At 46.0% G+C, this 27,244-nt stretch overlaps 1 protein-coding gene across 15 annotated transcripts in view; it reads left to right on the forward strand.

Moving 5' to 3' along the window:
- The first annotated feature begins 15,767 nt into the window (after positions 1-15,767).
- The window catches only part of MED12L (mediator complex subunit 12L), a 322,213-nt gene continuing 310,736 nt past the window's right edge, over positions 15,768-27,244 (forward strand). For 8 of the 15 annotated variants that reach the window (XM_082708329.1, XM_082708338.1, XM_082708337.1 and 5 more), the window contains exons 1-2: positions 16,112-16,419; positions 17,281-17,504. In XM_082708329.1, coding sequence (XP_082564455.1) covers positions 17,406-17,504 — 99 coding nt within the window. In that variant the 5' untranslated portion in view covers positions 16,112-16,419; positions 17,281-17,405. Of the gene's footprint in view, positions 15,895-16,111; positions 16,420-17,280; positions 17,505-27,244 lie in introns of those variants that run through there. The other 7 variants (XM_082708336.1, XM_082708339.1, XM_082708342.1 and 4 more) reach the window with 5 other exon arrangements.

Raw genomic sequence — 27,244 nt, forward strand, 5'->3', positions numbered from 1 at the left:
CTACTTGTGATCTCTGTCTCTGTCAAATAAATAAATAAATAAATTTTTTAAAGTATTTTTACAAAAAATATTTGAAATTTCAAGGCAGCCAAGGCAGCCTTGTTTTGAGATGTGGGTAATATAAAAGGTGGGGAAAGAGATTGCCTCCTCTTCAGTGGGGAACCCAGGCGGGCAACTTCACCCTGGCATGTTATCGAGGTCAGTAGCAGTGCGGGCTTGGACATAGCTGAGCAGCCTTGTGCAGTGTGGTTTTGGCAGATATGGGTGGGAGACAGCGCTGGGGGCTTTGATAACAAAGGAGCACGGCTGCCTTGGCAGTGGTGGTAACATCAGAGGCTATGTCCATACATAGGCCCATGGAAAGGCAGAGCAGGTAAGGGGAAAATGGGCAATCCACAGCACAGTGGATGAACTGGTCAGATTCTTTGCTACACAGGGAAGCTGCTCTGAGATCAGTCAGAAGTGATTTAGTCATCCACTGAAGAGTTAGTGGACACCTACTGTTGAGGTAGTGAACAACATGGATAGTCCCTGATGTCACGAAGCCTGCATCCCAATGGGAGAGATGAAAAAACCATCCCAGCTTAATAAATATATAGTCAAAGGTGTGTATTTGTGTATGTGTGTGTAATTCTGGTTAGTGTATTAAGAGAGATACGTTATGTTCTTCAATTGTGAAGCAGAGTAGAATGACAGTATTATAATCCTAAGTTGTACTCGGAGACCATTGCAGCCCAAGAGTTTCAAGGCCAGCTGCAATATCGCCACAACTCTCCTAGATGCCTCAGACCTTGACTGTGAAGGGTGACCAGTCCTCTTGGTCAATACAGAGAAGGAAGTGGGCTCAGAGGGAGCAGGACTGTGCCAGGGGACTGATACTGCCATCACTACAGAGAGGATACAAAAGCTGCTATGACCGTGGCTAATGGGATATTTGAAATCTTGTCCTAGTTCAGGCTGGTACTAGTGTCTGAAGATCTACCCAGGTGGATAACATCAGGAATCTCTGATCACAGTCATTCTCAGTGACAAGTGGGTGGAAGGTGTTGGCTCTAAGAGACTATCCTGGAAGAAGCAGGACCAAGCCAATGGCAGGCGCCCATAGAAGATTCCAGTAACTTGGAGTGTAGGCACGCCTGAAAGTGTTGTCAGTGAAGGGTCACTTGGTGATTATTTATTAAGATTCTACTATGTGACCGATTCTGTGCCACAGAGCAAGAATGGAGGTATAACCTGCAGAGAGGTTGAAAGGCAAGCGATCCACGGCTGAGTAGGGTTGGGGACAGCCTGGGGCCACACAGACTCCCTCAATATGAATGCAGCTTAGCCACCACATTGTGTAGATAGCCACCAATGAAAAGGAACCACAGGCCCTCTTGCCCCTTTGGCTCTGATTTCTTCCTTTACTGCCATCACCAACCCCTTCTCCCTGCAAATGTATCACAGGCATGTCCCTTAGACATGATGACTGAGTTCTGCTCCTGCTGTTTTAACTCCTGGCTCTCTGCTGGATCTAGCTTGTATTCATTCAAGGATTCTTTAGGCTTTTGACCATTTGGGGTAAAATTCCTGTTCTGAATATGCTTGGCTCCAAGCCTTCACGTCCACATGGCCTGCATCCTGGTCAAACCCACATCAGCAACCTTTAAGAGAGACTTGATCATTTCGCCATGAACCCACGGCTCCAGGGGCAAGTCTGTTGCTATGGCAACATGGATGATCTACCAAGCACACGCTGTCACTCTGCTTTGGGACTATGAGGGCTCAGGGAGGGGGAACACCAGCCTCCTGAGGGAGATAACAACCCTTGTGGGCCAATTACCAGAGGAGAGGGCAAAATGCCTCCCTCACCCTGCCCTAGCAGACCCTGTGGCCAGAAGTCCCTCCTTCTCCCCAGGGCTGCTTCTATTCCTTCCCCCCTGGGGACATTTGAAGAGAATCCAGAGAAATTGCCAGGTTTCATTATGCAGCTTTGAACCTGCACTCTGATTATCTAGAGAGGCTAAAAGGATGACATTTCTCTTGTCTTGCTAACTCAGGATGTGGATAGCTGATGGTCCCACTCATGCAACCCAGTAGTCCCTCTGGGAAGGTGACACAGGTTTCTACCCTCAAGGAGACTTGGAGATCAAATCCATCATGTGTCTTACTTATATTTGCCCTGGTCAAGGTCCAAAGTGTAACCTTTGCCTTTGTGGCCTCATGTGGGCATTTGATCTACTTCCACAATTATTCCCCTGAATCTCCTGATCTACTTCCACAGTCATTCTCCTGAATCTCCTGATCTACTTCCACAGTCATTCTCCTGAATCTCTGTGCGTCCTTCTGTCCCAGTCTTCCACCCCTCCTCTCCTCATTTTCTTCTGTCCTCCTGGGGCCCTCCAATCCTTTCCCCATAATTAGTAAGTTGCTCTACCTGCAAAGTGTCTTCAAAACACTCCCACACCCACTGCCTGCTATCTTGCTGGCCTCTCCCCGAGGGTGTGATTTCTTTCGCAGCCCTCTCTTGTGGTAACTGTTTTCTCACAGCCTTTGTATTTCAGAACAACAAGGTGAATTGATATCTCTATGGGGAATATAATTTATTACAAATAATAGAAATGTCAGCTAATACTGGTTTAATGAAGAGGTGGTCCTATAGCTGTAGGCAGCTGCTGGTACTGGCTCCATGGCCTGTCAAAATGAGGACTCACATCTCCATGATTATCTTTGCCTTTTTCTCAGATTTCTAACTGCTTTGTCCCAGTAAGGCTGCTGCAGTCCAGCCATCATGTCTGAATTCCAGGCAAAAAGGCATGATGCTTTCATTAGGAAAGCAGAAACATTCTCAAATTCCCTAAGAAAATTAAGTTTATGTCTCATTGGGTGGAAGTGTGCCACACAGCTGTAATGTGGGGGAATGGATCTAGGAGGATTTAGTTGGCATTCTGCTCTCCAGAACACCACCAGGATTTTGTTAGTAATGAAGAAAAGGGATAAAGATATCAGTCAGCGAACAAGCAGCGTCTGCACCAGTGTCTTTCTCACTCCCTCACCTCCACTCTCTTCTTTAAAACCCTGTTTCTTTCTTGGAACACTTAAAAAATTAAATTAAATTAAACCAAAAAACAAAAAACCTTCTTTCTTTGGGGGATGCCTGAGTGGTTCAGTGGGTTAAGCCTCTGTCTTCGGCTCAGGTCATGATCTCAGGGTCCTGGAACTGAGTCCTGCATCCTGCTCTCTGCTCATTGGGGAGCCTGCTTCCCCCTCTTTCTCTGCCTGCCTCTCTGCCTACTTGTGATTTCTCTCTGTTAATTAAATAAGTAAAATATAAATAAATAAATAAATGCCCTGTTTCTTTGGGGGGCCTGGGTGGCTCATTCAGTTGAGCAACTGCCTTCAGCTCAGGTCATGATCCTAGCCCCAAGTAGAGTCAGGGTTCCCTGCTCAGCGGAGAGCCTGCTTCTCCCTCTCCCTCTGCCTGCTGCTCTCCTGCTTGTGCTCTCTCTCTCTCAAATAAATAAGTAAAATCCTTTAAAAAAAAATAAAACCCTGTTTCTTTGTACTCACACCATTTCAATATTCTGCCCTCCCCGCTGCTGTTGCTTCATCTGCTGGGAATCCTCCCATTCATTCTGTGCATTGACATGAGCGAAGATCCCACTGCTCCACAGCCCATGTCGGTTGCTCGCCGCCTACACCCAAGCCTGGATCGGCCTGGACGACACCCAGGTGGGTAACCTGTCCATCATAGCCATGTAGGGGCTCACCTTCTATTCATCTTCAGTTATTTTCTCCCCATTTCAGTCATTTCCTTCCGTACAAACTCCCCAGGTATTTTCACCACCTATAATGTTACTCCTCCAAAATGGCTAACTCAGCCACTCCACTGCTTGACTGTAACCAGCCCTTCTTCCAGGTGTCCATACCAACTCTTCTTTAGCATCCTTGGCATTGCCTGTCCTCCACCTCTTAATCCATCAACCTTGCCCTTTCTATCCAGCACAGATTTCATGAGTAGTATTTCTATAATAGAATTTTTAAATTATTTATTTATTTGAGAGAGAGAGAGCGTGCAAGAGCCAGGGGTGCAGGAGCAGAGGGAGAAGCAGACTCCCCGCTGAGCAGGGAGCCTGACCTGGGGCTCAATCCCAGAACCCTAAAATCGTGACCTGAGCCGAAGGCAGTTGCTTAACTAACTAAGCCACCCTGGCGCCCCACAAGTAGTATTTTATGCTTCCTTCTATATCCTACATTTCTCTACTCTCATCTCTACTCCCCTAGACTTCCTTGTCCCTCTGTTGCCTCCATTTGTCTCGGCTCTAAACCTGGATGCACCCAACTACCTATTTCTCTGTGCCTGCATCTAAGCAGCTGTGCATTACCCAAAGGGGCAGATTGATTTCACTGCAAGTTCGAGGTCATTGACTTCAAACAGGTCCTCATACTACATAAAAAAACTTACTACAAGTCTCCGTCTCTCATTTTCCCATTTTCCACCTTTCCCAACCTTCCTCCTTTCCTCAAGCCTCCGGTCTCTTTTCTTCTTTTCTTCTCTGAGCAGATGACCTTATACCATATTAAGGGAGAAAATAGGAACTCTTACACAGGAACTCTCTTAACCTCTGCACCTATCCTGTGGTTTCTTTTCTCCTGGTCTAATAGCAGTGCTGTCTACCATCCCTCTAAGGGATATTCCCCCCTGCTTCCCAGGAATCTTACGCTGTCATTATTTCTTCTTTCTTTTTTGTATATTCAACCTTTTCTCTCAACAGAATCTTTCCCATTCTCATTAAAAAACAACTGCTAGCTGATCTCTTCACCTTCATAAGTCTAATTCTGTAGAGAACTCTATATCTTCTGTCTTCATTTCTATATCTGCCAACCTCAAGCCACACAATTCTGGCTTATAGTCCAACCATAACCAGCAGCTCTTGCTGGATGTATGACTTACACTTATATTAAAACCAGCATTTCAATATTTCTCTTACTCGATCATTCCCCGCTTCTTTGAAACACTCTTGTACTGACTTACACGATTTAACTTTCTCCTGGCTTTTTTCCCACCTCTCCAGCTGTTCCTTTTCTATCTCCTTTGCAAACTCATTCAGCTCTACTTGTTTAATCAATTATGGAAATTTTCAAGACTTTTCAACAATCTCTTCTCTTTTACCTCACACTTTCGCCCTAAGTGGGCATGAATCTCAACTTTGTATCTTCACTTTAGACTTTTCTGAGCTTTTGACCTATTACATCTGATTTTCAACTTAGGATGTTTTCTTTCTTTTTTAAAAAAAGATTCTATTATTCCGGGTGCCTGGGTGATAGTTTGTTAGATGTACAACTCCTAGTTTTGGCTCAGGTCATGATCACAGGGTTGTGGGATCAAACCCCACATCAGGCCCCAAGATCAGTGGGGAGCCACCTTGTGACTCTCCCTCTCTCTCTGCTCTTTTTCCCTTTCTCCCTCTTTCTCTAAAATAAATAAATAAATCTTTGGGGGGAAAAAGAAGATTTTGTTTTTAAGTAATCTCTACACCCAACGTGGGGCTTGAACCTACAATCCTGAGATCAGGAGTTGCATATTCCTCCAACTGAGCCAGCCAGGTGCCCCAACTTAGGATGTTTTCTTATATAAAATATTTGACTTTATAAAAGTCACCTATATCCGTTATCTATTTCTGTGTGACAAAGTATTGTACAATAATTTGTACTTAAAACCATAAACAAGATACCAGTCTGGCTCAGTCAGTAGAGCACATGCCTCTTGATCTTGGGGTTGTGAGTTCAAACCTCACATTGGGTGTAGAACTTAATTTAAAAAAAAAAGGTAAACATTTATTATCTCACAGTTTCTCTGGGCTAGCAATCCAGGTGTGGCATGGCAGGATCCCCTGGCTGAGTCTGGAGCCTGAGTGCCAGTCAGTCAAGGTGTGGCCAGACTGTAGTCATCTCAGGACTCAAATGAGGGAGGACTCACTTCAAAACCCACTCATGCGGCTGATGATGGGTCTCAGGTGATGCTGGCTATTACTTGGAGACATCAGTTCCTTACCACAGGGCCTCTTCATAGGGCTACTTTCTGCATGGCACCTTACTTCTCCGGGGAAAGGATTTGGGTGGGGGTGGGGGTACAGGGGAGCAGAGTGGGATAGAATGGAGAAGGGTGAGGAAGATGGAAATTACAGTCTCTTTGTAACCTAATCTCAGAGTGACTTCCCATCACTTTTGTTCTATTCATTAGAAGCAAAACATGAAATCCAGGGATGCCTGGCTGGCTCAGTCAGTGGAGCATGCTACTTTTTATCTCAGGGTTGTGGGTTCGAGCCTCACACTGGGCACAGAGATAGGTTTAAACAAAACAAAAAGACACTAAGTCCAGCCACATACAAAGGAAAAGGATTATATAGGGATATGAAGACCAGGAGTCCAGGATCACTGGGAATTGTCTTAGAGGCTGCCTAGCACCTGACTTCGAACTCATCAAGTCCAAAACAGCACTCTTGCTCTGCCTCACACACCGGCCCCAGCACCAGAAATGTGGCTCTCCTTTGGTTTCTCTTTCTCGGTAACTGACACCTGTATCGATCCTGTTCTGCAACCCAGAAACCTGGGAGTCATTCTGAACTATCTCTTCTATCTTACCTGCACCCTCTCTGATCATCAACAAATTCTGTCAATTTATTTCTCAAATATCACTCAAATCTGTTCACTTATCTCTGCTTCTACCACTGTCAGTCTAATAGAAGCAACCATCATTTCCTGCTTGGATTTGTAATGACCTGCTAACTGTTCTTCCCTTCTAATCGATGTTCTATGAGGCAAACAAAGTGATCTCTTCCTGATATAATTCTGATTATGACACACTTCAGCTTAAAACTATTAAATGGCTTCCCATTTCCTGTAGGATAAAGATAAAATTCCTCAAAACCTATACTATCCTACAAGGTCTGTCCCTGCTCTACCGCCCAGCTTCACTTTACACTAGATTCCCTTTTCTGGGCCCACTAGCCTCCTTTCAATCCTACTAGCCACAGGGCATATGCATATGCTGTTCCCGCTAAAATATTCTTCCCTCTTTTTTGTCTAGTTAATTCTTATTCAATTCTTAGACCTTAGCTCAAGCATTGCTTCCATGAGAAATCCCCCTTCTGGAACCACAGGGACTCATGTCCTTCTTCTTGAGCTCTTGTCACTGTTGCAATTTTGTATTAGTTTGTGTGACTATTGATTGTCTGTCTCTTCTGTATTCTGCAAGTTATCAATTCAGTGTTATATCATTGTTGTATCCCCAGTACAAATACCTGGTGCATATTATATGCTCAATGAGGATGTATTAAGCAAATGAGTTTCTTGACCACAAATCTCCCCTAATGGATGCAGTAAAAGGTCTACTGGTTTGGCCTGGTGGGAATGAATGGGCCAATACATGATTAGATTCCACCTGCTTGCCAGGACGCTGAAATGCTCTGGGTTTCAGATCTAGATCCAGGAAGGAATGAATAGGCCCAGATCACTGATCCCAGCAGCCATGCCTCCTTTTATAAATTTTTTTAAATGATTTTATTTATTTATTTGGCAGACAGAGATCACAAGTAGGCAGAGAGGCAGACCGAAAGAGAGGAGGAAGCAGGCTCCCTGTCGAGCAGAGAGCCTGATGTGGGGCTCGATCCCAACACCCTGGGATCATGCCCTGAGCCCAAAGCAGAAGCTTTAACCCACTGAGCCACCCAGGCACCCCTGCAGCCAAGCCTCCTTAATTGATCTTTGCATCGAATTAAAGTCAAAGCATCACAGGCTACGAGGCCATACTCTCTTGCTTACTGGACCTGGCTAGATGTAGTTTCTTCTGAATGGACTGCTGGGGCTTGTTGGGGAAGAGCCACCTGCTTTCTTCTTTCATCATTGGGGGGAGCAGTTAAGGACCCACCATGGTACATACAAACACTTCTTTGTTCCATTACTTCTTTCCCTTACAAGTGCCACAGACTGCTGGTAATGGAGGCTGCTGGCTTTCCCCATCAACTCCTCTTCCTTTCTACCAATCAGTTTCCCCCAGAGTCAATCAGAACTTTGGAAGATTCCATCTCTGGGGTTCCACGTTTAGTTGTCTGCCCCTGTGGCGCTCCCTTTCCTCAGGAATGAATCCTCTCTAACTTTAAAGAATAGGAATAGAAGTATTCCCAAATGATGGCTCAACTGACTTACCAAACTTAGCCCACATGAGCCCTTCAGCACATTAGAAGAAAACCTTGATTTTTAAGACTAAAGAGTTCAAACTTTATATTTACAGCAGTGAAGGGGTGGGGGTGGCAGGACCTCCAGGCTGGCTCAATCAGAAGAACATCTAACTCTTCATCTCAGGGTCATGCGTTCGAGCCCCACAGTGGGTGTAGAGATTAATTGAATAAATAAAACTTAAAAAAAAAAAAAAAAAAAAGGTAGCAGGGATTTGGCAGAGTTTCCAGCCAGGGATTGTGTGGTGCTATGGGGATTTTTGAAAAATTAATCTGCAAACCTTGTGCATTGGATTCCCAAAAGAGAAGTAACTGGGGCAGAGAGACAAGCTTGGGGATAAGGATAATCCAATGCAAGAAATGTTGAGGGCCAACAATACAGCTATAGCTGAGGGATTACTGAGGACTGGATGAATCGGAACTATTTGGGCAAGAAAGAATGAATAGGCCTGAAGTGTGGACAGAGATAGAATTCTGTCCTGAAAGTTGGGAGATGTCTGCCCTCTATTTGCTCTGGCATGCATATGCACAAAGAAATGCCATGGTTGTCCACAGTGATCACAAGCACTTCCCATTCACATGGATGGACCACTCCCACCTCCTCCAGGCTCCCTTCCTTGTTCCACACACTTCTCCATCTTCATTTGCCACATTCTGTCTGAGACATAATTTTTAGAGTCACTCTGCTGCTCCATGGGCCACAGCTGTGGCCAAGAGGTGTTCTCCCTTCTCTCCTGACTCCTGCAACCTCAGCCACCTGATCCTGTCCTGCTAGCAGGAAATAGAGGCCCGCTGGGGGGTGCAGTGACAGCAAGGAAGATATTCAGTTCAAGTTAGGGCGTCTTGAGACAAAGGAGTCTGCTTTGAGCAGCAGTAAATGCAAGCTGGAGAGGCTGGGAGCAGCCTGCCTTGGAACAGACCAGCTGGGTAAGGCAGCCCTCTCTGGCCAGTTCAGGATTAGTCCAGCCCTGGTTTTTCTGTTTGAAGACTTAGCAGGAATTCTGCTTCTCTTTCCTTCCATTCTCTTGCTGACCATTTTGGCTGACTGACAGCAACTCTGCCAGAGGGAGAGCAGAAGAAACGAAGGAAGATGAAAATCAAATTGGTAAATTGTACCTTCTGTTAACAGCTCCAGGAAGAGGTGCAGTGGTGAGAATATTGGTCAATTGTTTAAAAATACTAATGAAAAAGGCTATTATATAAAGGAATCACATAATTGATTTGAGCACTGCTATTCCCCAAGTACTACTGAGACCAAAGAGTTGGCAGTGTTTACTTTTTTATTGCTTAGAATTTAAACTTTAGATCTAGCCAACAGTAGATACCAAACTGTCATTGATGTATCTGGTAGATGGAAGGAAAATAGTTTATTCTTTTGTAAAATTTGATCCTATTACATTTGGTTTATCATTTCAATCTGTCAGTGTGTTTTATGTGACATCCAGATTCTGCCATCCAATGGACTTTTTATGCTTTCCTGCTGTGTGACTGTGGCAGGTATACAAGAAAGTAGAAGAAGACATTCTTAGAACTGGGAAAAGAAATATTCCTCGGGGCGCCTGGGTGGCTCAGTGGGTTAAGCCGCTGCCTTCGGCTCGGGTCATGATCTCAGGGTCCTGGGATCGAGTCCCGCGTCAGGTTCTCTGCTCAGCAGGGAGCCTGCTTCCTCCTCTCTCTCTCTGCCTGCCTCTCTGCCTACTTGTGATCTCTCTCTGTCAAATAAATAAATAAAATCTTAAAAAAGAAAGTAAGCAGTAACCTGATAACCAGGTAAGCGAACAAGAATCAATCTCCTACTTGTTTGCTTTCTCTCTAAACAGGAAAACCTGAAGCCAGGCCTGGTTAGTAGGTCTGATAATAGGAATCTAGATAATAGGATAATAGGATAATTATCCTAGTCCTAATTACTTCTATTCCTATTATTCCTAATAATAGGAATCTCACTCTCATGAGGCATAGGAGCCAGTCAGGGGACCCAGGCATCTGGGCGGAGCTGGTCAAATGGTCTGTGATAACAGGCCACACTCAGAGCGGCAGGTCCGTCTCAGCTCTAATAGACCGATGGCATTTGAGACTGTGGACCCAGTGTGGCCAGATTTTTCTAGAGTCTGGAAGTGACTGTGTAAGCCCAAAACAAAACAGAGAAACCTAGAAGACACACTTGTGGCCTATCAGGAGCCTCTGGTTAATGCATTGGACACAGTTAATGCATTGGACAGTACCACCCTGTCTGTATAGCCACCAAAGGGACCAACAGGCCGAGGTGTGGCTTTGGTCCTACTTCTGTCACAAAGGAGGTAACTTCCACTTTGGCTCAGTCTGAGTAAACAATATTTGGAGACTATCCAATTCTTTGCTTTAATTTTATGCTCACCAAATAAGCTTCCACTCACGTTTCAGTTTTACAACAAACTTTAAAGCTAACAAGGGACTGTCTGACTCAGCCTGTAGAGCGTGTGATTTTTAATCTCAGGGATGTGGGTTCGAACCCCTCTTTGGGTGTGAGATTATAAACAAAACAAAACAAAAACCTCCTAGCAGGGGGGTGATCTGAATAAAGGAATTACCTATTTTAGTTCTGGAAAGGCCTATTTCTGTGTATCAATAAATTAACATTCTGCTTTTCTACTGAACTCTTTCTTTTTTTTTTTTTTTTTTAAAGATTTTATTTATTCATTTGACAGAGAGAAATCACAAGTAGATGGAGAGGCAGGCAGAGAGAGAGAGAGGGAAGCAGGCTCCCTGCTGAGCAGAGAGCCCGATGCGGGACTCGATCCCAGGACCCTGAGATCATGACCTGAGCCGAAGGCAGCGGCTTAACCCACTGAGCCACCCAGGCGCCCTACTGAACTCTTTCTTGAATTTGTTCAGTATTTATTGAAGCCTTGTGGAGCTTTAAACAGCTCTGAGTAAGCTAACAAAATAAGATAATAAGATTCTGGTGCTGAAAAGCTGAGTATGCGACCCTGATCATCAGTGTTCTAAGTCAGTGTATCATAGCCCCCACTCCAGAAATCAGTCAGTAGGCCTTCTTTTTGTAAATGCAGCAGCAACAATTTGTGGGTGAATGAAGCCATGGGCTCAGCTTTGAAATTCAAAACTCTCTTATCTCATCCTTTGATTTTTCCATCCCCAGACTTCCTTTTTCCATGTCCTTGCCCCTCCGGACAACTTCCATTTCTCTAACAACTAAATGCTTTGGGGTATCCATTGTTTTCCCACATTGTCTTGACTTTCCTCCTTCTTCACCTTCTTCCTGTTTTATGTGTTTGGCTACTTTTTGGTCTTCTAATTTGGAAATGCACCTACCTCCTCAGTGATCTTATGAAGATTGTATATGTTGTAGGTTCACTAGTACTGAAACGTCCCTTTAGAGCAGGGCTGACCAAAATAGTAGTCACTAGCAACATGTGACAGAAATCGGCTGGTCTGAAATGAAATGTGCTTGTGGGGCTTGACTGGCTCAGTTGGAGGAGATGTGACTTTTAATTTCAGGCCTGTGTTTGAGCCCCGCATTGGGTGTAGAAATTGCTAAGAATAAATAAATGAAATGAGGTGGGCTTTAAGTGTAAATTGCACACCAAATTTCTAAGACTTATCATAAAGAATGCAAAATGTCTCATTAACACATTAAAAAATGATCACATGCGAAAATGACAATATTTTGGCTATACTGGGTTAGAACAAATGTATTATTAAAATTACCTTCATCTGTTTCTTTTTATTTTTTTCATGTGCCTACTAAAAAAAATGTAAAAGTACATATTTGACTAGCAATATAATTCTGCTGTCAGTGCTGCTTTAGAGGGTCTTAAAGTCTGTATTCTCTACATCTCTACAGGTGGCCTAAAGACTATATTAAACATTCCATTTGGTTGGACTACCCCAAATGAATCCTCCATTTCTCTTTTCCCTATGCTGACCCACCTTCTCAGGTCATTCTCATTTTTCCTCTTCTTTAAGAATCTAAGAGAAAGGGAGATTTTTCTTTTTTGAGTCAGAAGCAGACACACCACAAGTGTATTTAAATGTAACGGGGATATAAGAAAAACCGAAAGTAAGCCAGACTGCCTGTAGACAATCTGTTAACAAAACACAGTAATATATACACCTGGACAAGCATCAGTCCCATGGGGAAACCCAGCAATTTTAATTACTTCACCTACAGGCACTATACTGAGAATTGTTTCTTTCCACTTGAGTGAAAGCATGCTCTATGCCAGTGCGAGTTGTCAGGAGTTTTGCTTCTCTCATACCAGACCTGTCTTCCGAGGCTCACTTTTATATGTGTTATGTAAATGATAATTAATACATGGAGCACACTGACAATAATGAGCATAGTTTGGAGAGTTGATCCTGGCATTGCCACTTGCTAACTAAATGGCCTTATGCCAGTGACTTCACCTCTGGATCCTCACCTGCTAATCTGTAAAATAGGGATAATAGGACCATGGCACCTGGTGGGTCAACAGCCTACCTCTGCTCCTAGCCGTTTTCCACTTCATTCTTTGGAAACTAGCTCTGAAAAAGGGTTGTGTCTCTGCCTTTTGTCAGAGAAATTTTATTCCTTACCTCAAACCTGTGAAAAGCTCTTTGAAGGGACTACTGGCCTTGGCGCTTGACATTGTCCATTGCAGTTTGCATGAACTTGAAGAACTGGTCGGTGACCCAGACTGGAGAACATTCAAATTGAAGAGCCGTGTGGCTTGCGGAATATGTCCATGGTGGGCAAGGAGAGAAAGCTGGTGAGAAAATGCCTGCACTAGAACATGTGCGGGCAAAGACATCTGTGTATTTCTTGCAGACCAAATGTAGAGAGAGAAAGCCAGCCATGAGCTGTCTTAAAGGGACTTTGCCAGGGCTTGCAGAGGGAACTTTAGCAGCTAAGGAGATTCCTGACGCTGAGGGATCTTGGAGGAGCCCTTGGATGTGACATAGAAAAAAGGGTCAGCTTTGAAACACTTGTCAACCCACAAAAGTGGCCCTAGAGATTGAACGTCACACTTAGAGGATACAGTCCTATATTTGTAAAATGGCTTGTAATTACTCCTTTTCTAGCTACATTTCAATCCTTTTCCTTCATTGGGTGGACTAACCTTCCTCAGGTGCCTGAACTCACTTCTGACTAGGCTGAGGTCTAGGCTGGGAACTGAGTAATTCTGTTCTGTGCAAATTGTTTCCAGTCCCTGGGATCATTAGCCAGGTAAAGTTAAGATGCCCCTTATAGGAATAGTAACAAACGAGTCTCACATTATTCCACAAGAATTTGTGCCTCTCTGTTGTATTAACCAGCACTGAGATGAGAAATTCAAGCACAGGGGCGCCTGGGTGGCTCAGTGGGTTAAAGCCTTTGCCTTCAGCTCAGGTCATGATCCCAGGGTCCTGGGATCGAGCCCCGCATTGGGCTCTCTGCTCAGCAGGAAGACTGCTTCCTCCTCTCTCTTTCTCTCTGCCTGCCTCTCTGCCTACTTGTGATCTCTGTCTGTCAAATAAATAAATAAATAAAATCTTTAAAAAAAAAAAAAGAAAAAGAGGGCGCCTGGGTGGCTCAGTGGGTTAAGCCGCTGCCTTCGGCTCAGGTTATGATCTCAGGGTCCTGGGATCGAGTCCCGCATCGGGCTCTCTGCTCAGCGGGGAGCCTGCTTCCTCCTCTCTCTCTGCCTACTTGTGATCTCTCTCTGTCGAATAAATAAATAAAATCTTTAAAAAAAAATAAAAGATAAAGAAAAAGAAATTCAAGCACAGCGTAGATCATGATGGCTTCCTTTTTAACCAGCCTTAGTCAGCTTAAAGACTAACTTGAGTGGAAGGAGAGCAAGAAGATAGGGTGGGTATGGGAGAATAAGATTATTGTGTGACATATCTGAGTACATGGCAACAAATGATGAGCTGTTAAGAAAATGAGAATTGAGTGCACTGAAAGAACTGAAGGATTATCTGTGCCTCAAGAGTTTGGGGTAAGCTTCATACAGGAGTCTGGACACTAGAAGGGCCTGGGAATTCCAAGTTTGGAAATAGGATTGAGAGCTAACTGGGATGAGGGATTAAGGAGGAAAAAGGTAGATTGAAGATGGGGCTGCATCATGAAGAACAGAAGTGCCCAGATGATGGAGCCAAATGCCCATGGGAAGTCCATGTGTGAAAGAATGATTTTTGAGTTAGTATCTCAGTGCATAAGCACTTTTTTTTTTTTTTTAATCCCCACGTTGAAAAGGCCAAAGAATCCAGGCCAGACTGTATCAAGACAAGGGAGTTAGGAAGGAAGGAAGACCAGGGGCTCTTTTTCCCAAACACTAGGGACAAGTACTAATACATTTTGATTTGCAATTAAAATCTTTATGGTCAGATGATTTTGAGTGCTCCAAAACTTTTTCCTCTGTGGAGGCCAGTTAGAGACTCTTGCCTAGGAGGAACTGAGGTTACATCTCCTATCAGACTTGAATGTCAGCACAAGGTACCCCCAGTGATCTATGGACCCACATATCTACCCACCCAACCATTGGGTGACCACCCTGTAGTGTTGCAGGCCGTATGCCTAAGTTGCAACAACATGTAACGGAGTCCTCTCCAGTGCCTGTCAATGTGTTGGGTGGGGGAGATGAAAGAATGGTGAAACTGATAATCACCACAGCTGGGAGATGAGTACTTGGGAATTCATTATACCATACCTCCTGCATTTTGTTATCTTTGATAATTTTCCTAATAAAGTTAGATAACTGTCCTTTTTTTCAAGAGAGAGAGTTAGATTTGGCAGATGCCTTTATCACAAGGGCAAGTTCAGCTTTCAAGTTACACTCAAGGTATTAGGAAGAAAAACCCTTGGGGCAGGGTGCAGAAAGTGGTCAGGAAATGCCTTCTGGTGGAGGGTAACAGTTCTCTAAAACTAGGTGCTCCCACTGAGTAAAGAAACTAAAAACTATAGGTCTGACTTGGCCTTAGGTTGTTTTGAGAAGGGCTTACAGATCAGGGTCAAGAGTGAGAAACTGGCCTCTACCACATTCCATCCCCTTATCTACTTTTTCTTCCTTCCCTTTTGCTTCAAGTCAGCTGAAGTAAGTACTTAGATTTTGGGCAACATCTGAGCACCTACTATATGCTGAGTACGGTATAAAGGCTTTTGGGTAAGATCAAGCTTATACCATTTTATAGAAGATGGAACCTGGAGTCTGGAAATTCCTCAGGGTGTGGGGGACGTGACACAAGCAGGTAAGGGCAGTTGGGGAACCCAGTCCTTCCAACCCCAAATCGTGGAAAATAGGACCGAAACTTGGGATCAGGCTGATGTAGCTTTGTGGCTTTGAACAAGTCACCGGGCCTCACTGAGCCGACTCAATTTCTCCATCTATAAAAAGGGTACGGCAAAACGTGTAAGGTTTATTTATTTATTTTTTAAGATCGGAGACCTTTAAACTGTCAAGATCCTGGCACCGAGGGAGGGCTCCATAAATGGCAGCCATCATTCTTGGACAAGTGCCGGCACATCCTCCCGGGCGCGCCTCCCGCCGGGTCCCTCCGGACAGGCCAGGCCCGCCCCCGCGGCTCCGGTCTCGCAGTGCTCGCGGCAGGTGGCCCAGCATCTCGGTGCCCACGCCCCGAAGCGAGCGGGGAGCACGGGCGGGTTGGATGACCAAGGTCTCCCCTGGAGGATCGCCTCCCTCCCTCCACACGCCCGGCGCAGGTGAGGTTTCCGGCCCAGGCCACGGGGACAGCGACCCCGAAGAGAGGTCGAGGCGGACAGCGCGGCCCGCGGCCGGGAGAGGGGTCCAGCGGGCGCCCCCTCCCTAGCCCAGTTTCTAGCCGGGACCAACCCCGGCGCCGGGGCCCGCGGGCTGCGCGCTCTGCGGCTGCGAAAACCCGGAGAGGCGGATCGGAGCGCGCTCGCAGCCAACTCCTCCGCGGTCCGGCCGCCGAGCTGGGCATGCTCAGTGCGGCCGTCGCGCCGCCGTCCGCCAACTCGGAAGCTCGCGCTCGCGGGCCGTGGGGGCGAGAACGCCGGCGGCGGCGAGCCGGCGTCGCCCGCCGCCCCCAGACAGTGGCAAACTTCGCGGTGTCCCCGGAGCTCGCCTGGACGAGACTGATACCTCACAAATAAAATCCAATCCAATCCCCCCCACCCCCTCATCCCAGCCCGAATCATGGAGGCTGTGGCCGCCCGAGTGCCGCCGCCGCCGCCGGCCCCTACCCACTAGCCCGGGACCAACAGGTAAACTGTTGGGGGGGGGGGGAGGAGGAGCTGCGGCCGGGGGGAGGTGGCGGGCTGGAGGAGTCCGAGACGTCCGCGGGCCGGCTGCGCCCGTCGGCGCTCGCAGCCAGCCCATCTCCCCCTTTTCCTTAGCCCCTGGAGGGGCAGCAAAGGGTTAAATCGGCCCCGCGCCACCGTGAGCACGGCCCCCTCCAGCCGCCGCGACCGCCAGCAGCGCGCCTCAGCGCCTGCCCGGAGCCGCCGAGGGGACCAGAGCCTTGGATGCGCCACCGGAGCCCGGCAGGCGTCTAGGAGACACCGGCCGCTTCTCCCAGTCCGCATCCCTACCTTCCCCACCCCTCCAGGCCTCTCTCCCTCCGCCCCGGCCGGGTCCGCGCCCAGGTGGCGGGGTCTGCGGGGCGCGTTGGCGGCGCGGGAAGGATCCCTGCCGTGGAAGAGGGGCGGGGGCGGGCTTCTCCGCAGTCTTTTGCCGGGGCTGGAGGGCCACCCTCACCTTGGGTGAGCACTTGAGTCACCCGCCTAGGCGCCAAGAAAAGTTTTTTTTTCCCCCCCACTACCCCTCCCCCACCCCCCACCCTCTGTCCGGTTGGGGTGGGTTTGGGTCCATTGGTGAAAAAAGTCACACGTTCCCATCAGCTGCTCCTCCCCCTGGGGACACGGCTGGTGGTGGTGGTTGGGGGGAACCGGGAGGCTGGCGCCGCGGGAGACCCAGGCGGACCTCCAGCTCCTCCGCCGTCGCCACCCGAGCGGTGCGTCCCGGGGCCGAAGCGCAGCTGGGTGCCCGACGAAGACTGCCCCCATCAGTGCGTGTCTGCGTGCCGGGCAGCGGCAGCATCCAACCTGCTTTATTCCTGCCTGCAGCGCCACAGTGAGCGAGCGAGGAGGGGGAGAGAGGGAGTCTGTCTGCAAAGTGCTGCTCCCTGGTGCTCAGAGGCGGCTGCTCCAGCTCCAACTCTCATTCATTTCGCCGGTTAACATGAGAGATCATGGCCGCCTTCGGGCTTCTCAGCTATGAGCAGAGACCGCTGAAACGCCCCCGGCTCGGGCCGCCCGACGTCTACCCGCAGGACCCCAAGCAGAAGGAGGTAAGGGCTCCGGCGGCCTCCCCGGCAACTGGGGCCGCGCTCCGCAGCGCTGACCCGGGGCCAAGTTGGCCCAGCGGGCATCGCCGGCGCTGCGGGGGGGGGGGGGGAGGGGGCCAGGCAGCGGTGACCGGGCTGGGGGGCTAGGGGACCCCCCGGCGGCGGAGACCCAGCGGCTGTCAGTCTCTGCGCTCCACTGGGGTGCTCGCTCTCTGGGTGCCGGGTCGCTTTCCCCGATACCGGGCCTTGCACGGCGCCGCCGGGTGCTTCACCGGGTGCCTCTTTGCCGAAACCCTCTTGCTCGCTCTCCCCTGCTTCTGCTGGCTTTATTTTTTTCCCCGCTGCTTCGGTAAATCCTCGTAAACTTTTTGAAAAATGCTGGAATGCAGTGCATCCGACACAGGTCTTACGTTTTGCGCCAGCTGAGCAGGGACGGGGGGGGGCGGGGTGAGGGGGAGACCTTTTCTTTTAAAATTTTCCAGTTTGGAGTGGAAGTCGTTTTTTATCGAGGTGAACAAATATTTAGCTCTTTGAACGTACTTCTTTCTGTATCCCCTTTTCTCTTAAAAAAAAAAAAAATCAATATTAAGGGGAGCCCGATTTTCGTCCCTAGAGGCGATTGGTTTAATTGCTGGAGGCTGTTTTGTATATGGAAAAGCAGACGGGTTACCTTGGAAGGGTAGTAAGTCCCGAGATTGCTTATTTCTTTGAATGAAATTGGAGAAAGCTTGACTCTTGCCTTAGGTACACTAGCTTCAATGTCTAGAGTAACCATAGCATTTTATAGCCATTTATGTTTTTGTCAGTAGTTAAGAAGTAATTATGTAACAACTCTCCAGTTATAATGATCACCCTTGGCTACACAATTTGTCCAGGGATTTGCCTTTCTTTCTTTTTTTTTTTTTTTTTTTGAGATCACCTGCTACCCAGCTGTGCTTTCTGAGTTTGCCAGCTGCAGCCCACCCATTCTCTCTTTTCTTCAGCAAAAAAGCTAAGTGAGCGCATTGCACAACTTCTTTATGGGGATCTAAAAACCCTCTATTAAAAGTTTGGAGGCCTAGCGATATCACAGAAAGGGTTTTGTAAAGAAGGCAGGAGGGGTCCTTAAGACTTTCTTTTTGATAAAGGTATCTATTTCAGTAATAGTTTTGGTTAAACTTCTGTTAATGTTTCTAAAAATTTAGGAGTGGCAATTCCTTTTAGAGGCTTAAGCACATAAACATGTTTGAGCATCCGTGGAGTAATTCAGATCGAAGCTGGTTTTACAGGTGGTTCCCAGTTGAGGCTTAACATGAGGATGGATTGAGGGGCGCCTGGGTGGCTCAGTGGGTTAAGGCCTCTCTGCCTTCGGCTCAGGTCATGATCCCGGTGTCCTGGGATCGAGCCCCACATCGGGCTGTCTGCTCCGCGGACAGCCTGCTTCCTCCTCTCTCTCTGCCTGCCTCTCTGCCTGCTTGTGATCTCTGTCTGTCAAATAAATAAATAAAATCTTTAAAAAAACAAAAACATGAGGATGGATTGAGGAGATCTTGCAGATTTCTTATCTACCTATTTCTCTCTGGGCTAATCCCACCCAGATGAAAGTGAATTGTTAAGGACTAGAAATAGCAGACACTAAAGACCAACTGTAACAAAGCTAGTAACTTAAAAATTAGTGTCAGGAATTTTTAAAACTTTTGGTGGGGACAAGGATGCTGATTGGCTCATCTTTCTCATCTTTTACGGTCTTGCCACATTTTCCAGAAGGAAGTGTAATTAAAAGCATCTCCCTAGTTACGGGATGCTTGTCTGAGATGCCATGTGGGCTTATTTAGTGTTTATTCCTCAGGTCAGTGCTCATTGAGGATTGGGGCCTCTCTGATTGGAAAAAATAATTTTGGATTTTAGGATTTTGCAACATTTTATGGAATGCTAAAACTGAAGTAACCTTAGAGCCCATTTTATGTAACTTCCTTTTAATAAAGGGAAACTGAGGCCCAAGAAAGCTTTACCTGACTTAATCAAAATGGGATAAAGAAGCAGAGGATTTGGACCACGGAACCAGTATTTATGTCCAAACCAATACTGTGTTAAGAAGGACTTATGCTAAATCGTGTTGTTCTGCTATTATGCCCTTTCCCCCAAGGCAGCCAGTATTTCATCCTCTGGAGCAGAGTCAGAGTTATGTGTGACTGTAGCCAAATTTGAGTACAATATGGAACAGGTGTTTGGCTGTGCTTGGGTGGTGGTGTGGTGAGAAGTGTTTCACCAGCTTCAGTTATTTATGAACTGCTCCAAGAGTTCTCCCCTATCCCTGGATCACCTGTACTTTTATTCTCACGTTTTCTTTAACTTTTAAGAAACTTTGTTTCCTAGGCAGCATTACACATGAAGTCATGATTCACATATAAATAAGTAATGCAAAAGTTTGAATCCCGTTGTGCCTATGTATGTATTAAATTTTTATCTAGCTGATATTACACGCACATAGGGTTACACGTAATAAAACCAGACTATAACTATTAAAACTTTAAAAAGTTTACCTGTGGAGCGCCTGGGTGGCTCAGTGGGTTAAAACCTCTGCCTTCAGTTCAGGTCATGATCCCAGGGTCTTGGGATCCAGGCCCGAGTTGGGCTCTCTGCTTGGCAGGGAGCTGCTTCCCTTCTACTCTCTGCCTACTTGTGATCTCTGTCTGTCTAATAAATAAATAAATATTAAAGAAGTTTACATGAGCATTTAAAACTTGCAGTTCCACTAGAGATCTTTATCCCACATAAGGGGAAATGCTGATTTAATGGAGGAAGTATGGGCTTCAAAATTAGGCAGACCTGGATTTGGATTCTGGTTCAGCCTCTTTGCAGTTGTGTGGCCTTGGGCAACTTGCATAACTTCTCATTTGTAAATTAGTATAGTTGTTCTATTCAGAAAATTTTGAGAACCCTTATTTGAAATGCATTGCATTTGTGTGAGGAAAAACCCTTATCCTGGTGGAAGCTATTCTTATTACTATAGGTGTGACTCTTATTATTGTTAACCAGTGCAAGTGGTGTTCTGGAAAACAGCTCCTGGAAGATGGGCTGGAACCCATGAATGAAGATCCCCTGTGGAGAAGGAGGGGAAGGTGGGGTGAGTTGGAAGCTTTAACCTGCTTGACCGATTGACTATATTCTTTTGAGAGCTTACCTGTACATCAGCACTCCACAGGACTTTTTTTTTTTTTTTTAAATATATTGTGTTATAATACTTTATTTTCTGACTGTCCTCAAGCCTTGAAAAGGAATCAGAAAACTGAGAGTCACCTTGATTTATTGCCCCTTCTTTTTTTTTTTTTCTCAAGATTTTATTTATTTATTTGACAGAGAGGGGAGACAAGCAGGGGGAGTGGGAGAGGGAGAAGCAGGCTCCCCGCAGAGCAGGGAGCCTGATTTAGGGCTGGATCCCAGGACCCTGGGATCATGACCTGAGCTGGAGGCAGGTGCTTAACAACTGAGCCACCCAGGCACCTGTTGATTTCCGCTTATACTCCATAATACATGTTTCAGGATATCTTGTCTAGTTCCCACATATATTTCTAATCCATCCACTGCTTCCCAGTTTCACTAATATGCTTGACTTCCTTTCTCCTTCAGCCTGACTTTTCTCTGCCTGTGGGCTTGTATACATGCGGATCTGTCTGCCTGGACACTTGCTTGCCTATCCACCCCTACCCCCACCATTTCACCCCACTCTTCTCACCTTAACCTGTGGTGAGGCGGTAGCTCCGGAGCCGGGTCTGCCTGGGTTTGAAACTTGGCTCTCCTGTTTACATATTCTTTATTCTCCCCTTCCCTCTTGTAGTTCTATTGGGCTATTGGAACATCAAATGAGTGGTACATGTAAAGCGTTTAGACTGACTAGAGTCTGGCATGGATTCAACACCCAGGTGCTGTCAGGGCCTGTCTCTTCATCTGTCAGTCTCAGCCCAATGACCTTCTCAGAGGCCTTTCTAGTATAACCATATAATTTGTAATTTTGTATTTATTTGCATGCCACCATCCCCCACTAAAGTGTCCGTTTTGTGAGAGCAGGGATGAGTGCTGTTTTTAGGCATTACTAAAGTACCTGCCACCTAGTGTATTTCATTCCTGGGATGCTAAGGGTGTGAATACTTGTTGGAATGTATGAATGAAAGTGGGAATGAATGAATAAAAAGAGGAAATCTGGTGATTGAAGGGTGTAGGGGAAAGTCTAGGTTAAGGCAGAGATTATCCTTGACATCCAACCTTGGAGGTTACAAGGCTGAAAGTTAAACCCTAGAAGTAGGAAGGAAGAGGATTTTACCCTGGGGTAGAAGAGGCCCAGGGGTGCCTGGGTGGCTCATTTGGTTAAGGGACTGCCTTTGGCTCAGGTCATGATCCCGGAGTTCCAGGATCTAGTCCTACATCGGGCTCCCAGCTCCATGAGGAGTCTGCTTCTCCCTCTTATGCTTTCTCTCACTCTCTCTCTCCCTCAAATAAATATTAAAAAAAAAAAAAAAAAGAGAGACCTAAACAGCTGAATAATAAATATTTTCAGGAAGTCAAATTACCTAGAAAAATAGTTTGGGCCAATATGTGAGATTTCCAGGCATCAAGAACTCTAGATAAAGTCCCACCAGTAGAGGGGATGGAATGCTGGATGTGGAGCTCAGAGGCTGCCCAAGGACAAGTCCAGTAAACCTTGGGAAAGTAGTGGAAGGGGGTTGGTGGGGGGTTGGAGAAGGTGGATGGAGTAGTGGTGGTCGTGTCTGCATGTGATTAACCCAGAACAGGTGTTCTCAAACTTGACCTATCCAGATCACCTGTAGAGCTTGTTAAAAACAAATGGTTTTTCAGATTCAGTAGTTTTGAGCCAGGGCCCCATAATTTGCATCTCTAACAAGATGCCTGGTGATCTGATGGTTGCTGGTCCAGGGCCCCACTTTAAAGACCCTGACCTAGAAAGAAGGCATCCAGTTCTGCAGAGGCTAGAAGAGTTCTGCTGATCTAGGTAGGGCAGGTCTAGGCATCTGTAGATGGCTGAATCTGTAGTAGTTTGGTTTAGCAGCCAACTCAGCCAGGGTGTGCGGGGCTTTTCCCAGAAGTTGTGCCCTCTTGGCTCAGATCAAAGGGAGGGAGTTAGGAAGTCTCAGTCCCTCTCTAATGGCTTTCTATTACCCTTGGAATAACAGATTCCTTACCTAGGCCATCAGGGCTTTACCATCTGGGCCTTGTCCACTTCTACAACCACTACCTGTAGCCAGACCACCTGGCTTTGAGTTCTGGCTTCATCACTTACTGCCCACAAGATCTCACTTGTGGAATGGGGTTCATATTTGTTCCTACCACATTGGGATTGCTGGAAAGATAAAACAAGATTTGAACTATGCCTGGCACACAGAGTGCTCTGTTCGGATGACTACTACTGGGATAATTCCTCCCTTGTTAAAGAGTCCCAGGACTTCCCCTTGTATATCTTCTGTAAGACCCTGTCTTTGAGAGTTGGCCTCTGGGCTTTTTTGATTCTTTGCAGACTTGTTGCTCATTCCCCTCCTGGCTGTGTGGTAGGACCAATGGCCACTGCTCTCCCTTTCCAGGAGGCTCAGCTCTTTGGTGTCTGTTCCTGTCCCTGACTGCCCTTGTTGTTTTCCTGTTCTTTAGCTCTTAGAGAGACTGTCTCAAGGAAGCCTTCCTTGTAACCCATCTTTCCTCATTCTTGCTAGCTCATTATCTTGTGCTAATAGGTTTTGGCAGTGCTGGTCACTGAAGTGGTTGTTGATTTTCTCCATGGCTTTCCACACTAGAATGTAAACTGCATGAGGGGGGCTTGTCTGTGGTAGTCACAGTTTTGAGTGCTTTGTGCCTGGGATTAGACTAGGAGCTCAGTAAATAGTTCTTGCAGAAATTAATAAAATGCAGAAAGAACTCTTAATGAGCAGTTGTATTTATAACATCTGACTGCCCCAGTGCTTGTTTCATTTTGGCAAAGCCTGTTAGTTTTCTTGTTAGCTTGTAAAACTCTTAAAACACATTAAAAGGTTATTTTAGAGATAGCTGGGGAGGTGGGGTGAGGGGAGGTGAAAATTTGATTCTTTGCAATCTTTCAGAAAATTGTTTCTTTATAATCTTTGAGGAGGAGGATGTTTGTTGATAAAGTTGCCTGGGAAGAAAGGACAGGTTGACTAGTTGCCTGGGGGACCAGAAGGGAAAGGGGAAAAGCTTCCTCCTGAGATTAGTTGGCTGGCTCCTGGGCCCATCATAGACCTCCCTGAATACCAGTGTTCTGGGAGGAACCTCTGTATATTTACATCTGTATGTTTAACTTTTGTCTTAAGGGACTCTTAGGCCAGAATCAGTGTCTGACACACTGGGTCAGAGGCCCTGCTTCTCTCTACTGCTTGCAGAAGTGTTGCTACCCAAACTTTGTGGCCAAGGAGTAGAAACAAAAGTGGCTGTCATTTCTAAGGGTTTGCTAACACCTGCAGCAGAATTGTCAAAGATGCTTGTTAAGCCTGCAGATGTAATGGCCCACCTCAGACTTGCTGAGTCAGAATTTCTGGGAAGGAGGTCGAGGAATTTGCATTTTATTTTATTTTTAAAGATTTTATTTATTTGACAGAGAGAGAGAAATCACAAGTAGGCAGAGAGGCAGGCAGAAAGCAGGTTCCCCGCGGAGCAGAGATCCCGACCTGGGGCTCGATCCCAGGACCCTGGGATCATGACCTGAGCTGAAGGCAGAGGCTTTAACCCACTGAGCCACACAGGTGCCCCAGAGGAATTTGCATTTTAAACATGCTTTTCAGGTGATCTAAATATGTAAAGTTTGAGAACAATGGTGTTGGTTATCTTTAGAAAATGTTGTAAACCAGACTCTCCCATATTTCCTACCCGTTTCCCACTATTTGATGTATTAAAATCTTTAGACAAATATACCATTTGAAGTATTAGTACTTTTTGGTACAAAATAATGTGGATGAGTTTAGCTACTTTCCCCCCTGAAGTTCTGTTCTCATAACCATGGTTCCCAGAATAGGCTTGTTTTCTCTCAGCTGTTCATGGTTTATAGCTTAGTAGAATGCCCTGCCTTGCCCTTAAAATATCCACAGCTCCCTTCTGTGTGCACTTGGCTAAAATGGGGCTTTGGGGAGCAGGTCTTGCTTTGTCCTGTGAGGATGATTTTGGACTTGTTCAGGGCAGTGGAGTTTACTGTTTGACTGTGGGCCTGGGCTTTCAGTTGGGCTCTTTGGGGACTCATGTAAAGCTGTTAATTTTCGATATAGCCACTGTCCGTTAACCTCTTGGGTTTTTCACTTAGGCTGGCAAATGGGGTGATGAAATGTGATGCTTTAGGAAGTTCGAGGACCACAGAGTGAAGTCTGGAAGGCAAACTGTGTTGGGGGAGCACCACGTAGGAGAGGGCAAACAGAATCCTAGAATCTTTGTTCAGCCTGTGCCTCTTGTGGGGTAAGGGGGGAAGGACGGGGTGGTGTGCGTACACGTGAGACTGAAGGAGAAATAGGATGGAGTAAGTGCAAGTGGAAACTCTAAGAATTGCGATGTATTCTGCAGTTCTCCTGTACTGCATTTCTTGACAGACGAGGCAGGGAGTAGAGAAGTTGGAGGGGTCGGCAAGAATGAACACGATTCTCTTTAGCAGTGTGCTCTGAGCCTGGAGAAGAGCTGACCTCAGTCTGAGTGGGGCAAGCCACGTGGAGGGAAGAAGTCCAAGGGCGTGTAGAGGGAGGTGCCTACCTTCTACACCTTCCATGCAGAGAAGGGATCATGGAAGCACTTTTAATTGTCTTTAGATAATATCGGAAGCTGGTGATGGTGACAAAGTTCATTATACTGTCCTCTTGATTCCGATTTCTTTGTTTCGGAAAATCTACATAATGAAAATGTCACTATATTACAAAATAGCATGGTTTTTACCTAAAAAAATATAGCCTACATAATCTGGAGGGTTTATCAACCACATGTGAATAATTGTTACCTCTCAAGGATGGGATTAGGGTTGATTGTTTTCTTTTTGTACTACTCTTTATTTAAAGCTGTAAAAATACTTGTGCACTACTATTGTCGTTGGAGGGAATAGCTTTAGGAATAATTATTAGGTAATTCTGGTTGAGTTGTTGTTGGTTCCAAACTAAGCTAGAACCCCTTAGCTGATTAGCAGATAGAGGGGTCTGGTAGGGTGTAGGGACAGACACGCATGCACCTGACCCTGGCTGTTGCGGTGAGGGCTGTTACCTGAGCATTCCAGCACTGCCACTTGCACTGTGTGATTTGGGGTGCTGTGTCCTTTTCCTTGCCTAGGAGTTGGGAAGAATACCTAATCATCTAGATTTGCTTTGAATGTGAAGGAGTGTTGTAAATTTAAATTGTTACAAAATATGAGGTATAAATTCAGCAGTGTGCTAGAGCAGGTGTGTACCTTTTGATTTTTAAGATGCTGAGAATTTTGTCTGCTGGTTCGTATCATTTTGGTATCTTGAACTGTGGCATAATGGGAGTATTTACACCAAGGAAATGCAAAATGCTATAGAGTAGGTTCTTTTTCTTTTCTTCTCTTTCTTTCTTTCTTTTATTTTTTTTAATTTTAAAACTGGTTGTTAAACATTTACCACCACACTGCTGGGTGTAGTTGTGTGCACCACTTAGTTGGCTACTTGACTATCATTCTTATCCCAGGGATTCCCCTACCTGCTAACCACAAAAAATTTTTTTCAAAGCCAGACAGAGTTTCACTTACTTAAGTTTTCTTTTGGCTAGCAGTGAGCATATGACTTCATTCTGGCTGAAGAGATTTAGTGGAAATCTACCTTAGGACTTCTAAAGAATTTTTTCTTACTGAAGAAAGTGCAGGTACAGGGGGAGAATGCTGTCTCTTAATGCCCTGATAGCTCCTTAGTTTTCTATCTTTGGAAAAGTAATTAGAGGATATTGTAGTTGGAGCTAGGGCATCTATCTTGTGCCTATGAGACAACAAGCCTGTAAATGAAAAGCTAATACATGAGGGGGGATTGAAGGGCTTTATGGAAATTAAGCTTCTGAACGACCTTAGGACCACTTCTCCCTGGACTCCTGAAATAAACAGTAGTTGTCCACATGGTTGAAGCCATTTTGGACCAGTTGTCAATTTCCTGTAACTGAAAGCATTCTGATGTTTTCATGGTAATTTTCTTTTTAAAATGTTTTATTTATTTAAATAATTATTGTTATTTAACAGGCACCCCTGTTATGGTACTTTTCATGTATATATTGGCACCTGAAGTCATCACAACTTGAGCCCTCCGTGCCCCCCGCCCCCTTTCCAGAGAATGCACATTTCAGGACTCTCCTATTCTCTGGTTTGATGGATATACAGCAAGAGACAGAGAGCACTTTTATCTTGTCTGTTATGTAGTAAATTCTGCCCAATGCCTATCAGAAGCTTAGAGAAGGGTACCTGGGTGGCTCAGTCAGTTAAGCGCCTCCCTTCAGCTCAGGTCATGATCCCAGGGTCCTGGGATTGAGTACTCTCTGCTCAGTGGGGAGTCTACTTCACCCTCTTCCTCTGCCCCTCCCCCAGCTTGTGTTCTCCTTCTCTCTCTGTCAAAAAAATAAATAAACAAAATCTTTAAAAAAGAAGCTTAGAGGAAATGGAAATGGCTTTATTTCCATTTCTGTCAGGAAGGGTTGAAGTGGGAAGAAAGGAAGATCCTTAACCTGTTTGGAGAGGAAGATTCTGTGGTTCTGTACTAGGTTTGGGGGAAACCAGGAATGTC

The sequence above is a fragment of the Mustela nivalis genome (genome assembly GCF_964662115.1).
Source record: "Mustela nivalis genome assembly, chromosome: 1".
NCBI lineage: Eukaryota > Metazoa > Chordata > Mammalia > Carnivora > Mustelidae > Mustela > Mustela nivalis.